The sequence below is a fragment of the Parasteatoda tepidariorum genome, chromosome 10, assembly GCF_982258835.1.
Source record: "Parasteatoda tepidariorum strain Cologne lab strain chromosome 10, Ptep-v5.0, whole genome shotgun sequence".
Classification (NCBI taxonomy): Eukaryota; Metazoa; Arthropoda; class Arachnida; order Araneae; family Theridiidae; genus Parasteatoda; species Parasteatoda tepidariorum.
Window position 1 is genome coordinate 16,128,280 of NC_141764.1, and position 16,027 is coordinate 16,144,306.

Genomic DNA, 16,027 nt, shown 5'->3' on the forward strand with positions numbered 1-16,027 from the left:
AAACATATGATTTCTTATATTTTATTTAGTTAAATTGATTTCAAAGTATTTATACATTATCAGAGATTATTTGATTGATATTTATTAATTTTATTGAAAACATTCAAATAAAAAATTTACATTAAGTGAAAAATGTCATTTTTTTAAAAGAAATTTATTATTTAATTTTTCGTCCTTAATTATTTGATAAAAATAATTGCAACAATGTAATAGTCTAAGAATAAGAAATTTAAGTGCTTCTGGTGTTTTTTAGTTTGTTTTTTTTTTTTAATTTATTTTATTATTGGTGATAAAATAATTAAGAACAATGTTTTAATACAATTAAAATAATTGTGTTTTATTTATAATGATTATTATTAAATTACAAATTTATTAATATTGATTATCGTTAATTTATTTCATCGATAAAAAATAATAGGAACAATGAAATAATCAATGAATAAAAATGTTTTTTAGTACTTTTTAGCAATTTTTTTTTTCATTTACTTTTTCTTTACTTCTATTTACTTACTTGATAAAAGAAAAAAAAATTAAACAATGCTCATCATTGGGATTTTACCAGGACTAATCAAAGTTCTATATGAAATAATAATACAATTTTTTTACAACACTGACACATCAGCGTTCATTTCAGATAAATTAATCAAAACTGTTTCGAAAAGGAAACATTTCCGGATAATTGAATTTTATCCGGTGGAGTATTTTCACACTAAATATTTTCTACACAAGTAGGAATACATTTATACATTATTTAAATTTGAGTTCATTTTTTGTACAAGTAAACATCCCTTTTAAAGTTTGCACAGGAACAAGTGAAAGTTCTTCACAGTCTTAAAGATTCAGAAACTGAATCTTTATTATTATTGTTATTATTTTTTTTATATATAGAAATGAGTGAGCACATTTAAATAGTCTGTCTTTCATAGGATTGCTTGCGCTGTATAGTATTTCAATGAATATGATTATCGTAAAATTTCACTTTTGAATTCAAGTTTTCATCACTATTACCAAAACTTTTGTTCTATCATGCATACATCTGCAATAGAAATTTAACTACTTTGAAAAATATGTTACATAAATTAAACGAGCAATGTATATTGCAAGTATACAGTGAAACATCCGTTACCCAACAATAAACAATCCGCTATTGCAAAACATTCATTAGATAGGATTTTCAGTTAGGAAATTAGGAGTCAAGAAATTTAAGAAAATAAATTATGAAGAAATAAGTATATTATATATAGTGAATCTTCATTATTTTCGAAACTTGAAATAGATATTGTTGAAATTTGAATTTAATTTTTCGTATTCATAGAAAGTTGCAGTGATTTTAATTTATAACTCAGTCCTTGTGGAAAGTTGAATTGAGTATTCAATATTGTGAATTTGTAAATAAATATTAAAGCTAAAACTGGGGGTAGTTATCGAAAATATCTTGTTATAGTATCAAGTTATGGAAGAATTATAGATTTGATAAATATCTTACAACAATAGAAAACTGTTTTATATGCTGCAGTATGCATTTATATAAAATTTAAAACTGCAGTAAACATATGCACTTCACAATGCACAAATTGCTTTATTTATTTATTTAAAATGGAAAAATAAGACTTAATTTAGATGCAAAACAAGTTTGGATCAGATAATATATTAAGTAGTTCATTTAGTTGTTTAATGGACGCTTCTCTGTATAAAATAATGACAATAAATTTGACATACAGTAATTAAAAATTTCAACCACAGAAAAGATTTTTTAAAAAAAGGAGGAAAACATGCCTGTTTTAGTGATTTGAAATAATGTTGTTAAAAACATTGCTTAAAGCTTCAAACTTTGTGTAAATATTTTCTTAATTTTCCTAAAATAATTTTGCTAAAACCCATGATTATTTTATTTAAAAGGAATTCCAAAACTGAACTATTTTACTGAAACACCATATTCATGTTATAAGTATAATCGAATAATAAGAAAAAATCTTCGAAAAGAACAATTTTCCTTTCTTTACAATTAGTAATAGGATGAGAATTTTCTTGAAAAGAAACAGTATAAATATCAACGTTGATTCTATTGTAATTTGAGCAGTGTCGAATTTTTATCAGTCTGTATTTAGTAATAAACATCACTGTTAAATCTTTACTATGGTTTTCAAATTACGTTACAAAAATATAAATTTACTCCTTAAAAGTTTTCAAATTATATAAAGTATTTCCAGATTAAAAAATCTTTCAATTAATTTCAATTTTCAGTATTTTTCAATTTTGAAAAACCTTTCAGTAATGTTGATCTATACTTTCAATTCTGAAAATTCTACTAGTATTTTCAGTTTGAAATTATTTTTAGTTGCAATCAATTTTTAATTAATTTTTCAGTGACTTTTCATGACACATACATAAACAATACAAAAATACATACAATTTTTGTAGGAATGCCCTGAGAAACTTATTTTTAGTTTCTATTGAAAACAAAGAGAACAAATACAGAGGGATCGTGGACAAATCTAAAAATGTAAAGTATGTGACCGCACGCACCAGACTAAATGAAAGACATGCACAGACATGTTGTTTTTGCTTTAATTTTTCAATTAAAGCAAATGAAATGCCTACTAAAATCTTCTTCGCTTCTATTACAGGCTTTTAACACACTATAAAAGAAAAGAAAATAAGGAAAATAAGTATTTGAAAAATAAAATATTATGTTAATTTTGCTTTCTATGTAAGCAAATTTGAATGATTATTTTAAAATTTGCTCAAAAAGAATGAAATTACAAATTAATAATATTAAATGTGCCATTTTATGATTTAAAATTTTAAAAATGAAAGATTTATCTGCATAAAAATTCTAATTTTATTTACTTAACACAGAAATTATAAAACATAAAAATTATTTGCTTAACACAAAAATTATCTATTTAGAAATTGCATGATAATAGAAATAAAAGAAATATTATTATAGAAGGTGCTTTTTAATCTTAAGTACTTTTCACAAAATGTGCTTAGTTTTTTCTTTTTTGCTTTTTTTCGCTGAAAAATAAAAATGAAAACATGAAAATGCTAATATTATTCTCAATTTATTTTTAGAATTTTTTGAAAATATATTTTTCCTATACTATAATTATATTCGATTACGATAAATATTTCGTTAAAAATAAGCTGATGAAAAATTGGTAAAGAAGTACTCATAAGATTAATAAAACTGTTGACGATAGTAAACCTCCCCAACAGTTAAATTAAAAAGATAAAAACGTGTATTAAATTAAAAATTTTATCAACTGAATAGTTGATAAAAATATAAAATGCATTTAAATATTATTTAAAAAATTATAAACATTTTTTTTATTATTTCATAATGATAAAAATTGCTTAATATAGGAATGGAATTTATTAAAATAAAATAATAATATTAAGTGAAACAATCATACACTCTTTTGATAAATTTAATTGCTGAACTTCTTTGTGTTTAGAAAGTTCAACAGTATATTTATAATTTGAATAATAGATACAATTGTATTTATTTATTATCTCGAATATTATTTTTTATTCATAATTTCTTTCTATTCTAAAATAGTATAATTTAATAAAAAGTACCGCAACTAAATGAAAATTAAGAAATAAATTAAAAATAATATTTTAAATTGAAAATAATTTAAATAATATGAAACAAAAATAAATAAAACTAAATAAGTAACAATTTTTTCTAAGAAGCAACACAATAAATTATTTAATAAATAGTAAATAACGAATAAATTCCATATTTGAATTTTAAATAATAATTTGTCAAAAACATTTTATAATAAAATCAAATATAATAAAATCAAATATAATAAAAATGCAATATAATGACCTATAGTGTAGATTAGTAAATATTTTAACATTGCCAATTATGGTAATTATGTATAAAAGGATATGATGCGTATGGTCATATACATAATACTTAATAGATATGCAGGAAGGAAATAACCATAATACTGAAATTTAATGAATATACTAAATTGTATTAAATATTTAATGAATTATAAATTATAAATATTTTGTCTTAAGTATTGCAAAATAATGTTTAAGCACAGTACTAATGCAATATATAAATAATGCTATGTTATTAATGGTAGCATTGTTATTAATCATAAAAACTGATCAAGAGATATAATTCGTAAATACCTATAAATATTCATTTAAGGAATAACCAAAACATTGACTATATAAGAAAAATATTTGACCAGTAATATTCGATAAATGAAGTGGAATAAACCGAAGCATTTTTGATATCGGGTGCAATTTGGCAGCTTTTCTGGGTTTTTAAAACATAAATTTTTTAAGCCAGGGAATAAAACACTTGCCTAAGAAGTCTATTGTTTCTTTATTCTTTTGTTCCAAATTATGTTAGAATTTTAAGAACCATAGTTTAATATTTGATAAATGAAGTGAAATAAGCAGGAATTTTTGTAGTAAAACTTAGAAAGTTAGTCAGATTTTAAGATCATGAATTTTTAGAACCTAGTGCAATTTCGCAACTTCGATAAGTTTTTAAAAACTGAAAGTTCCTAACTAATAAAATAGACAAAACCTTTTTCTCCTCAATAAAGAAACAGTTGTTTCTGTGTTTTGATTAGCAATTAGTCGGCTTGTCAAAAGCCATAGTTTTAAAACTTGATCAATTTTGCCCGTATTAGAAAAAAAAAAAAAAAAAAAACCTATTGAGTTTTTTTTTTTTAAATTACCATCACTAGTGGACCCACTCGGCCTTATTTTTGAGTCTTTTGACATTTTTTTTTTTTTTTTGTCGTGGGAGCAATAAAATTTTGATGTAGGTTTTAATAATGCAAACATTAATTCAATGCTGTGAAATTTCGAAACATCTTGCAATCCACTGACTTGCCTTAAAAGTTACTTTCTCAGAAGGTTATTTTAGGCATTCATACCTGAGATTGCAAACTTGTAAATAGTCTGTACTTACAATACAAAATATACTCTTTTATAGTATTTCACCTCTGTGTACCAATTTATACATTTTGTTTCCCATCTGACCACACTTGATACTGACAAAAGTGCCAACTTCACTGAGTACATTCGGACCTTTAACTTTTTTGTACCTCTTTGCGGATAATTTTTTGTGTGTTTAGGTTGAAGACATTATTGAACTGAGAGAGAAGCCAGCCTTTGCCCAGATCTGGGTCCTTGGCGTCCATTTTTGTCCCCTGAAATGGTCTTAACCACAAAAAACGCGTGGTTAGTTGATTAAATAGATCTCATCTGGATTAGATCACAGTCTGAACTCACCGTGTAAGTGGTGAGCGTGATGGTGATGGGGGTGGTGATGATGTGGGTGATGGTCAGCCATGACTTGAGGAATCTGTGGCGGCATGGTGGATGCCAGTTTATGCTCCTTCTTCCATTTCATCCGCCTATTTTGGAACCATATCTTGATCTGTCGTTCTGATAGACAGAGCGCATGCGCAATTTCAATCCTCCGCCTCCTAGTCAGATACCTGTTAAAGTGAAATTCTTTCTCGAGTTCCAACGTTTGATATCGAGTGTAGGACGTTCTCTGTCGTTTCGTTTCTCCCATTGCGTTTACACCATCTGTAAAGGAAAAATAACAATTAATATCAAAAAATAACAGTTAATATTTCTTTAAATATTCTGCAATCCTATAACATGGAACTAAATTGACCCATATTATTCTACAGCTTAAAGTTAGCTGATCGTTAAGACACGATTCCCAGCAGATCACCGAAGTCAAGCATCATTGACTGCTGTCAGTGTGCGGGTGGGTGACCACTTGGATCAGTCTGCGTAGGGACCGAGAGTGTGCGGTATTGGTCCTCGTTAAAATGTTCTTCCGTGAAGTGCTCGACTTTGCTTGCAGGTCGTCGGACTACCGAAGCGGGAATGCCATCCCCTCTGCAGAGGATCAAAATTGCAATGCCATGTCTTCGGATCATCCTCAGGGATGTTTACCCGATCGTCGCCAATAGCTTATTGTGCATCTCTAGTGCGCGTAAATGAACTACAACTCAACTGCTTGAAACTAATTATTTTTATATGGTTTGCATAGAAATATTGACTGGTAAATTTTTTTTAAAACTTAATAGAAATATTAGTATGCAAAGATTGTTTTTGATTCAAACAATTATTTCCATTGAAAACCATTTTATAAGAATCTAGCGAAATTGCTCTAAAAACCATTTTATCGAAAGGCGAGTTCAGAGTGTGTTAAAAAAGTTCAGAAATATCCGAACCTGTGAAGTTATTATATCCTTTAAATATTCTGCAATCTTATAACATTATATAAATTGAGCCAAATTATTCTACTTCTAAAAACTAATTAGCCGATAATATCTCAGATAGCCGGCAGCCGTTATATATTTTTTTTTATTTGGTTAGCATAGAAAGGTTGACTGATAAGTCTTTTTTTAAACTTAGTAGAAATGTTAGTATGCAAAGTTTGTTTCCATACAAATTGAATAAAGGCACGCAAAAAACTTAACAAAAAAATATAATTTTCCAGCTTTTATTTACAGGTACTGTAAACCTTGTTTTCGGCTCTTTTTCATTCTAGTTTCGTCCAGGTTCTCAAGTGCAACATTTTGTTTGCGCTGAAAACTTAATGATTTGGCCAACCTTCACTTTTAAAGAGTTGAAGAAAGTATATAATAGCCTGCGCAAATAAATCTTGTCTCAGTGACGCGCATAAAATCTGAAATTAAACCATGAGAAGGTGAATTTGTCCTCTGTTTGAAAAAGCTTTGTACTTAGGATTTGCAAAAGATAATTCATGTTCGATGTTCCTCTATAAAAGATAATTCATCCTCGATCGAAGGTTTTTCTAGACTTGTTTTGTAAAGGCAGATTCAATCTCGATATAAAAGTGCTTTTTATTTTTTATGCAAGCTTAATACGAAACTCAAAGTGCAATAACTAATATAGTTAAGCTTAAAATTTTTTCAACATTACATGGTTTATTTGCTAATCACTTCTAAACCTTGTTGCGTTAGGTGATAAAGGTTGTAGCTAATGTTAAAATTAACCTTACATTGTTATAAGAAATGGTTCCGTTTGAACTAAATATGGTTCAATTTAACACCTTATTAAGTTTCAGCAAATTTGCATCCTATAATGGTTCAATGTACAAGAAGTTATCATTTTATAATTCAAAGTTCATCACCGATTTTTTTTACAGAGTTGCATAATGAAATACTTTGCAACCACTATAGCATTCATAAATTATAAGTACAATTATAATTAGATCAGTAGCTATTATTTATTTGCAGTCAATGGAACCATAATTTATTTTGAATCATTGTTTACAATACAATGCATTGCGTTGTATTAGTTCCGAAAACTCAAATAAATTTTCTTTTCTATTTAAATTACCTTATCATTATTTTACAATTTTAATTTCTTTTCTATAAAATTTTAATCATAATTAATGAAATGTTATAAAATTAAAGCAATTTCATTTCGATAATTACATTTCGATAATTGCATTTCGATAATTAAGAATAAAATATTCTGAAATTTTAATAGTTATTTAATACATTCTTTAATTATACTATAAATATTAACTTCTTTACTTACAAGTGTACTTTTCATTTTACGTTTTAGATGATGCTTATGATTTTAGATGTATTGTACGCAATATTGTTCTACGAAAGAAAAAGAAAAAAATCCTGCTGAAAACTCTTAGTTCTGTTAAAAATGCTGATTTTATGATTAGGAAATTTATTGATTTTCTAATTTTTAAAACGTTCAAAAATTAATTCGGGCCCTGGTAAGTTCTTGTTACATGTAATTGTTATAAGTGGTATTCAGTTATCACTGTTAATGTAATAAATACTAATAGAGCATTATTATTTGTGGTAATTATTTATGTTTTTAATAATTATTGAAATTGGTAGTGATTATCTTCTAAAACCGTTATTCGTCAAGCATATCTCAATGCGACAATTTATTATTTTTTAAAAGTAAGATAATTTATTCATGTCGTTATAACATTTTATTAATATCAATCAATTCTCGTAATAATTTTTCTTGCAAAAAATTTTTATTAAAATTAGCAATTCTATATAACATGGAATATTTTATACCAGCTAAAAACTAAAATTTCAAAATATTTGAATTATTACTTTTCTTTGCAAAAATATTATTTAGAAAATCAGGAACCATAACGATATAATCACTATTGTTATAAAAAACAAATATTAGATTAACTGAAATGTAAAGATCAAAAGTTAATCAGCATATAATTAATAGAAAATAGACGTTAAAAATCAAAAAATTTTTGAAAAAAATATTTAAAATTATTTTATTCGAAAATATGTTAAAAAAACATTTGCATGTTATTTGTAGTTATGATTTTTAATAATTTTTGTATAACATTAAATTAAATTTTTTTATTTTTTAAAAAATTATAGATTAATAATTATATTAAATAAATAATTCATAACTTAAATTTTAAATGATATAAATTATTTAAGCTTATTACTAAAATAACTTAGTTTAACACGGAATAAAAGCATTTTTAACTCAATTTCATCAACAAACAAACATTTACAACGAATTAGTAGCACGAGATAATCGTTTACAAATTACATTTTTACGTTTTCACACCTCATATTAAATTAACATAATACATATCAGGAGAGATTTATTATGCCTACAAGTCATAAATTTGGGTTTTCTGAGAAGTACTTATAGTGGCGCCATCTATAGATCAACTCTGTCATCTTATGCAAAGTTATTTGATTTATTTTAATTCTTTTTCAAATATTTTATCTTTAATAATTTCAGATTTGTGAAATTATATTGCATTATAAAAATAATATTTATTGTAGTTTGATTTTTCTTTCAAGTGCTAAATTAGAGATTGATTTAAATTTAAATATTTCTTTTTTAAATTTATTAAAGCAGTTTCGAAGCTAACACATGAAATAGATTTACACAACACGCATATATATCATTTGAGCTATTTATCAAAGGAATATGCGACGCTTAAAAAAAATCATCGAACGATAAATAATTCCCGTGAATAAACATAGAACACCTATTCTACGAAAATTAGCTGATTATATAACTGAATACAAATTTTATTTGCAAAATTAATAAAAAGGTTTTTTAAACCTACTTCCTTTCCAAGGAAATAGTCGGCTGTCATATTGAAAAAATCGATTATTTTACTCTAATTTTGGAAAATTCAAATTAAATTTTTAAGGGATTGAAATATAGAAAAAGTACTATCAAACTAATGTTTCAAATATTTCAGATATTTAGAAGTTCTTTACAACATTAATTTGCTTCAAGTTTATTGAAGTAAATTTAGAATATACTTTATGTATAATAATTACATCATATTTTCAATGCTCATTTAAAACTTACTCAATTTGAAATATAAGTTTCAAGTCAAATTTACAATTCGTTTAAATAAATCTTATTTTGCATCTTACTTTAAATTCTTAATTTACGTTAATTTTATTGATATAAATTTGCATTAAGAACGTTTGTATTTACGGTTTAATGCATATTTAAAAAAAAAATTAGATATATTTACAATCAATTCTGTTCAGATAAAAAAAGGAATAAAAATCTTTTTTTTTTTTTTTTTTTTTTTAAGTACTAAACATTTTTAAATTTTAAAGTATATTTCCAATTTACAATCGTGCTTTCATCTTAACGCTCCATGTACGTTTCAATTAGTACTTTTTCAATGTATATATCTATATTAAAATACTAACTTGATTTTCACCATGTGTGAATCAGAAAAGAATTAATTCTTATATTTTGATTTTACCCCCGAATTATGAATCGAGAGAACATTATTCGAGAACTTTTATTTTAAATAATCTTTCTATTTTTGATCTATGTCTATACCTTGATTGCTTACTATTTATCGAACTAAGTTAATAATTTATTTTCAGTTTACGTTTACTTAAAAATTGCAATTCAATTCAAATTTACAACTTATTTTAAAGTAAATACTTAATGTAAATTTACAACTTACTTTAGTACTTTTTAATTAACGTTGTGTGTTCAGTGACTATCGTTTACCCATAGTTTGGTTTAGATTTTAATACTGATACATATGTTAGTAAGCTACATAAAATTTATAATACTACAACTACTATACATTTTATGTTGCTTAAAATTTGAATTTCGTATTTATTATTTTTAAACCATCATGAAAATTTAATTATTATATTTTCAGCATTTGAAAATATTAAATAACAAAAAACATGCTCAAAAATTCTTTATTCGGATCCCAAGTAATGAATCTAAAGAAATTTATTCGAGAGTTTTTATCTCAAATAAAGTAACTTTATCTTTCCTTTACAGCAGCAACAACTTGCTCCAAATGTAAAATTTATTTTAAATTTGCTTCAAAACCACAATTCACTTAATATTTACAGCTTTTTTCAAATGTAATTTAACTTTAACTGGAAAATATTTTTTTTATTTTCTTTACAAATTTACGGTTTATGGAAATAAATTATCTATACGTTACTTCATGCTTAGTTCTTCTCTTTTTAAACTCCCATTTTACTCCAGTTTACAACAATTTTAAGTAAACTTCAGTTTACAATTAAATTAAATGTAGAAAAAACATATTATTTGCAAAATGTAAATAAAAATATTTTTTTTACCTAAGGTAGTTTTACAATTTACTTTAGTACACTCTAATTAATGTTTATTAATGCTTCATGTTCAATTAATATACAGAACTTACAGTTAAATTTAGATTCAATAACTAGAATATATGTTATTGATAAATACTACTATTTCTAAGTAGTTTAAAATAGCAATTTGATATTTATTAAGCGAAAATGAAAATTTAATTTTCATATCTCAATTATATAATGCAATTAACTAAAAGATTGCTCAGAAGATTTTCATCTGTAAAGTCCCAAAGTAATAAATCCAAGGAACTTTATTTCAGAATTTCAAGAAAATCTAATATCTCTCCTATCTGATAAATAAGGTAGGCCGGTATTAATTACAAAGAACACCCAATGTCGGAACTAAATCTACGAACTCGAATCAGCCAACGTCAACAAGACAGGATTCTAAATACATTTTTGAATACGTCGGATGCAATTCCAATTTTGTTGCCAAACTAGAAATTATTTATGCATGCCGAAAGTGCAACCCTTCCCCTTACCCACCCGTCTTCTGTGTTTGGAAGCAAAATGAGGTGGAGCAGCTTGCATGCAAATACGGTTATTAAAATCACATCAACAGCGTTGATCGGCCCGATGATGCATGGCCCAAGCTCAACTTTTATATGACTATAGCTATAGAAGATGAAACGTTCGAAAAGAAAAAATAAGATAGAATAAAGGAAGAATTTCTCGGAAACGTAGCTGTCGACCTATTTTTGGCACATCTTTAAACTGATCTTACAGATATGATTCGTTCATGGAGGGGAATGGTAGAAGAAAAAAAAACATTCCAAATTCTCCCACACCCCAAGTTCAAGTAATGAGTTGTTTTTGGTAATTAGTGCGAGTTCTTAATTGCGCATCTGGTTGTTCCGCTCCGTTGACCCTTCGTCCCTTTGTTGTCATAAGAATTGTCTCCAATGGGGAATCACTATTAAATATTCATTTACGTAACGCTTGCACGCTAATGAATTAAAGATTGCAGACTGCGGATTCATTAGTGTTGTTTAAAATTAAGTTATGTTTTATGTTTATGATAAAAAGATAGATACAGTATCATAGAAAATATACTAAATTACTAAAATTAGTTGCTAGTTTATTTAAATTCAGATGAATAAGATAATAATTAAAATAAGTTTGATAAGACAGGATAGATACGATGAAAGATAAAATTAGTTACTGGTTTTTTTTAAATTAATAAAAATTGGTTAATAAATAAAATAAGGTTGATGAGACAGGATGGATATGATAATGAGATCGACAAAATTAGTTATTCATTTATTAAAATCCAGATAAATTAAATAATAAATACAATGAAGTTGATATGACAGAATAGATACGATAAGATGGATAAAATTAGTAACTAGTTTATTTAAATTCAGATAAATAAGAATAAACAAAATAAGGTTGCTAAGACAGGATAAATATCATGATAGATAAAATTAGTTACTAATTTATTTAAATTTGCATAAATAGGCTAATAAATAAAATAAAGTTGATAAGACGGGATAGATACGATAATAATATATATAAAAATAGATATTACTTCATTTAAATTCAGCTAAATAAGACAATAGAGAAAATAGGAAAGATATATTAAAATAAAATTAGTAAGACAGGATAGATATGTTAAAATAAAATTCAGCTAAATTTTTATTTACATTCAGTTTATTTAAATCTTCGATTAAATTGATTCAGAACATATATCATTAATTAAGTTGATTTATATTAAAAACAATTAATTAAGTTAATTCGGAACATTAATAATTAAGTTAATTCGGAACATTAATAATTGATTAAGTTGATTTAGAGCACAAATAATTAAGTAGATTTAGAACACACATAATTAAGTTGATTTAGAACACAAATAATTAAGTTGATTAAGAACACAAATAATTAAGTTGATTTAGAACACAAATAATTAAGTTGATTTAGAACACAAATAATTAAGTTGATTTAGAAAATCAATTATCAGTTTTGTTAATTTAACCTAAAGCACGGACTAAATAGTTAAGGATAAAGTGAACTTTTAATAGTAGAAACGATATATTTCGTTAATAGTAGAAACGATTATTCGCTCGTTCGTGATGTTAGAAAAAAATTTGAATAAAATAGCTTTTCAAAATGGGTAAAATATGTTAAACAAACATATCCTTAATGTAATGACTGAATCTACGACAATTACTTTGGAATATCGAAAGAAATATATGTGAGTACTTAAAATATACTTAGTTTAAGAACGACTCTGTGAATTCGGATCTTTGATCCTGATGCATGAACTTAGATTTTGCATTGCGAAAAACCGGTGACACTTACCAAGAGTTGGTTTTTTCTAGGAAGCATATAACTAGTTAAAAAGTATATAAAACTATTTCTTTCTGAATTATTCTACTTGATACTAATTTTTTTATGCATTCCTTGTGCATTTCATGCTTATTTAAATGAATTCTTAGAAGACTAAGAAATGTAAATGAATAAACAAATGAATCACCAAGTAATTGAATAAATAAATAAATGAATAAAAAAAACTCGTGCTGAAATGGAAGACTGATGAATAGTCAACATTTATGCGGCTTGTTCCTTTGTTTCAAACGTTTTTTTTCTTCTTAATTTTCCTTTTTAAAATTTTTTTTAAAAAAAAAAGAAAAATGAAAAGTGTAGTTGAATGGCTCGCAAGACAAAGTTAATGAGTTTGAACGAGAAGCTCTTTTGATGGTTGCGAGCCAGAACGTGAATCATCTTCTGTAGTCTAATTTCAGACATAATTCCTTCATTAAAGACTTTCCTTTAAAAAAAAAAAAAAAAAAAAAAAAAAAAAAAGAAGAAAGAAAAAAACTTCCCAGCAGGTGAAAAGTAATATCAAAATGTCAAGGAAGCGACAGAAATTGTATTAAAATAGCGATTACGATTTGTAACACTCATTTTTCATTTTAGTTAAATTTTGTTTCACATCCTGCTTTTCTAGCGTTTCTTATTCGCTAGTTTTATTGAAATTTGATAAAAATTAAGAATAAAATAACCTTATTAATAATGTTGTCAGCTTAATAAGAGAATTTACTGCAGCACAGTCTTTTAAAGTTCAAATTTGTCGGTGACCTCATCGCAATCACATAGGAACAATGTAAAAATTTGGCTAACGTGCGTATAAGAAAATTTGTTTTAGATAAAATTTATGCACAAATAGTTTATGTTGAGGTGTGGTGACTCTCGGAGGTACAGCATTCACCTCCTAATGAGGTGACCCGCGTTCGAATTCCGTCAATGGTTGGTCAATACGAATTCCGTGTCCGGCTTGCACCGACCACAGTGCTGACGTAAAATATTCTCAGTGGTAGACAGATCATGGATTAGAGTCCTCTTGCCACCAGGCTAACCGTGGAAGATTTTCCTCCTCGTGTAACGCAAATTAGGGTTACTTCGCCCAAAAGTCCTCCAGGAAGGCAAATTTCTCCCAATACTTTATCCAGGAGTTCCTTTGTCTTCTAAAGTGGGTTAAAAATTACAATGCTGCGGAGTTTAACATTGGTAGTCGTAAACTCAAGATTGGGTTGGCTGTTCAACAATGGTTATAAAAAAAATTTATGTTAATTTAATTAAAATTTTATACAGTAATACTTTTAATAAGTAGAAATATCCCTATGCGACCTATAGCCAAGTAATTAGAAATTTTGGAAATTTAAAATTATTGTTTTTACTAATATTAAAATTACCAGTTCATTAAATGAAACTAATTTGAAATTTTTAAAAACACCAATTTTCTTTAGCTTATATATTAACAGATAAATTTGTTTTATTAATTGTTCCGTTTTAAAAAATTGTATGGAAGATTTAAAAAATCTTAGTATACGGGAAGGAGAATAACCTCAATTTGCTGCTTTTACAACATATGATTAGCTACATTGTGTTGTAAGAGATGCAGAATAATTAATAAACATCTGTTAGGTTGGTGTCTTAATTTTTTTAAAATGAAAAGATTTGTAGATTATTTTTTTCATCAATTAGAACAGAGAAGTCTTCTTCATTACAATCAATTTTTACTCTGTAACTTTAGTTCGCAATTTTTTTTCCTTCTAAATTTGAGATGAAAAATAATCTGTAAACGTGGCGTAAAAGTTTGCAGTGTATGCTGTCGTGTTGCATGGTTTTTGCAACCAGACCTTTTAATAATAATGCAATATTAATAATAAAGTTCTCGGTAATAAAGTGACACTAGTAAAAGTGCTATCAGTAATAAAGCGATATTATTAAAAAGGCTATGAGTAATAAAGTGACACTAGTAATACAAATGGCTACTAGTAATAATGGAACCGTGATGTCTCAGGGGATAGAGTGTTCGCCCTGCAACGAGGTGAACCGGGTTCGAATCCCAGCAATGGATGGTCGATACGAATTACGCGTCTGGCTTGCATCGACCACAGTGCTGATGTAAAGTTTCCTCAGTAGTAGACGGATCATGGGTTAGAGTTCCCTTGCCATCAGTCTAACAGTGGGCGGCTTGCGTGGTTTTCCGTGGTAACGCAAATGAGGGTTAGTTCCATCAAAAAATTCTCCACGACGGCAAATTTATCCCAATACTTGATTCGGGAGTTCTCTTGTCTTTTGAATTGGATACAAAATTACAAAGCTGTGGAGTTGAGTATTAGTAGTCGTTAACCCAAATAATTGGGCCGGCTGTTCAACGACGGTTATAAAATATAAAATATTAGGAATAATGTGATATAAGTAATAAAGCAACAAAATTTTTATAATATTAAAATAACGATAAGAAGTTCTAACACTCTTTTTTCATTTCAGATAAATTTTATTTTACATCCTACTAATTACCGTTTCTTAATCGCTAGTTTGATGAAAATTTGATATGATCGAGAGTATAATAATATTAGCAATAACGCTGTCAGAAGCTTTCGGTAAACTGCTAAATTTTCCTTGTACTATGAAACAAGAAATTTTGTGTTTGTTCCCTAATTGCTTCATTTATATAAAATAAGTATAAAAAAATATAAAAAAATATTTAAAAAAATATTTAATATAAAAATATAAAATAATTATAAAAAAAAATATGAAATATGTTAATTACATTTAAAGATATAAATAAATAATATAAAAAAATAATAATTATTAATTTAAAAAAATAATTATTATTAATATTAAAAAAAGAAAGCGAAATTAGATGCAGATAAGAAACTAAATGACTGTAGAATAAAGTAATTTAGTTTCTATTTTAAGTTTTCTAAAATCATTATTTAAACTATAGTCCACAAAAATACGGGTTCAAGGTTTTAGAAATTGATTTTTTTGTTTTGTTTATATCGTATGAAATTTCAGTTATCTGGAAAAAAATTAAATGCAATACAAAAGAGAAACTGCTATTTTTTTTTTGT

General features: G+C 26.2%; 1 protein-coding gene across 3 annotated transcripts in view; it reads right to left on the reverse strand.

Annotated features, from left to right (window-relative positions):
* Positions 1 to 245: 245 nt before the first annotated feature.
* The window catches only part of LOC107450661 (uncharacterized), a 74,376-nt gene continuing 58,594 nt past the window's right edge, over positions 246 to 16,027 (reverse strand). Inside the window, exons 2-4 of one of the 3 annotated variants that reach the window (XR_001584970.4) lie at positions 5,272 to 5,574; positions 2,527 to 2,639; positions 455 to 1,036 (exon numbers count right to left, since the gene is read on the reverse strand). Coding sequence is in view for 2 of the 3 variants with exons in the window: in XM_071184660.2 (XP_071040761.1) it covers positions 1,005 to 1,036; positions 5,272 to 5,574 (335 nt within the window). In the remaining variant the exon portion in view is untranslated. Of the gene's footprint in view, positions 1,037 to 1,988; positions 2,640 to 5,271; positions 5,575 to 16,027 lie in introns of those variants that run through there. The other 2 variants (XM_071184660.2, XM_016066508.4) reach the window with 2 other exon arrangements.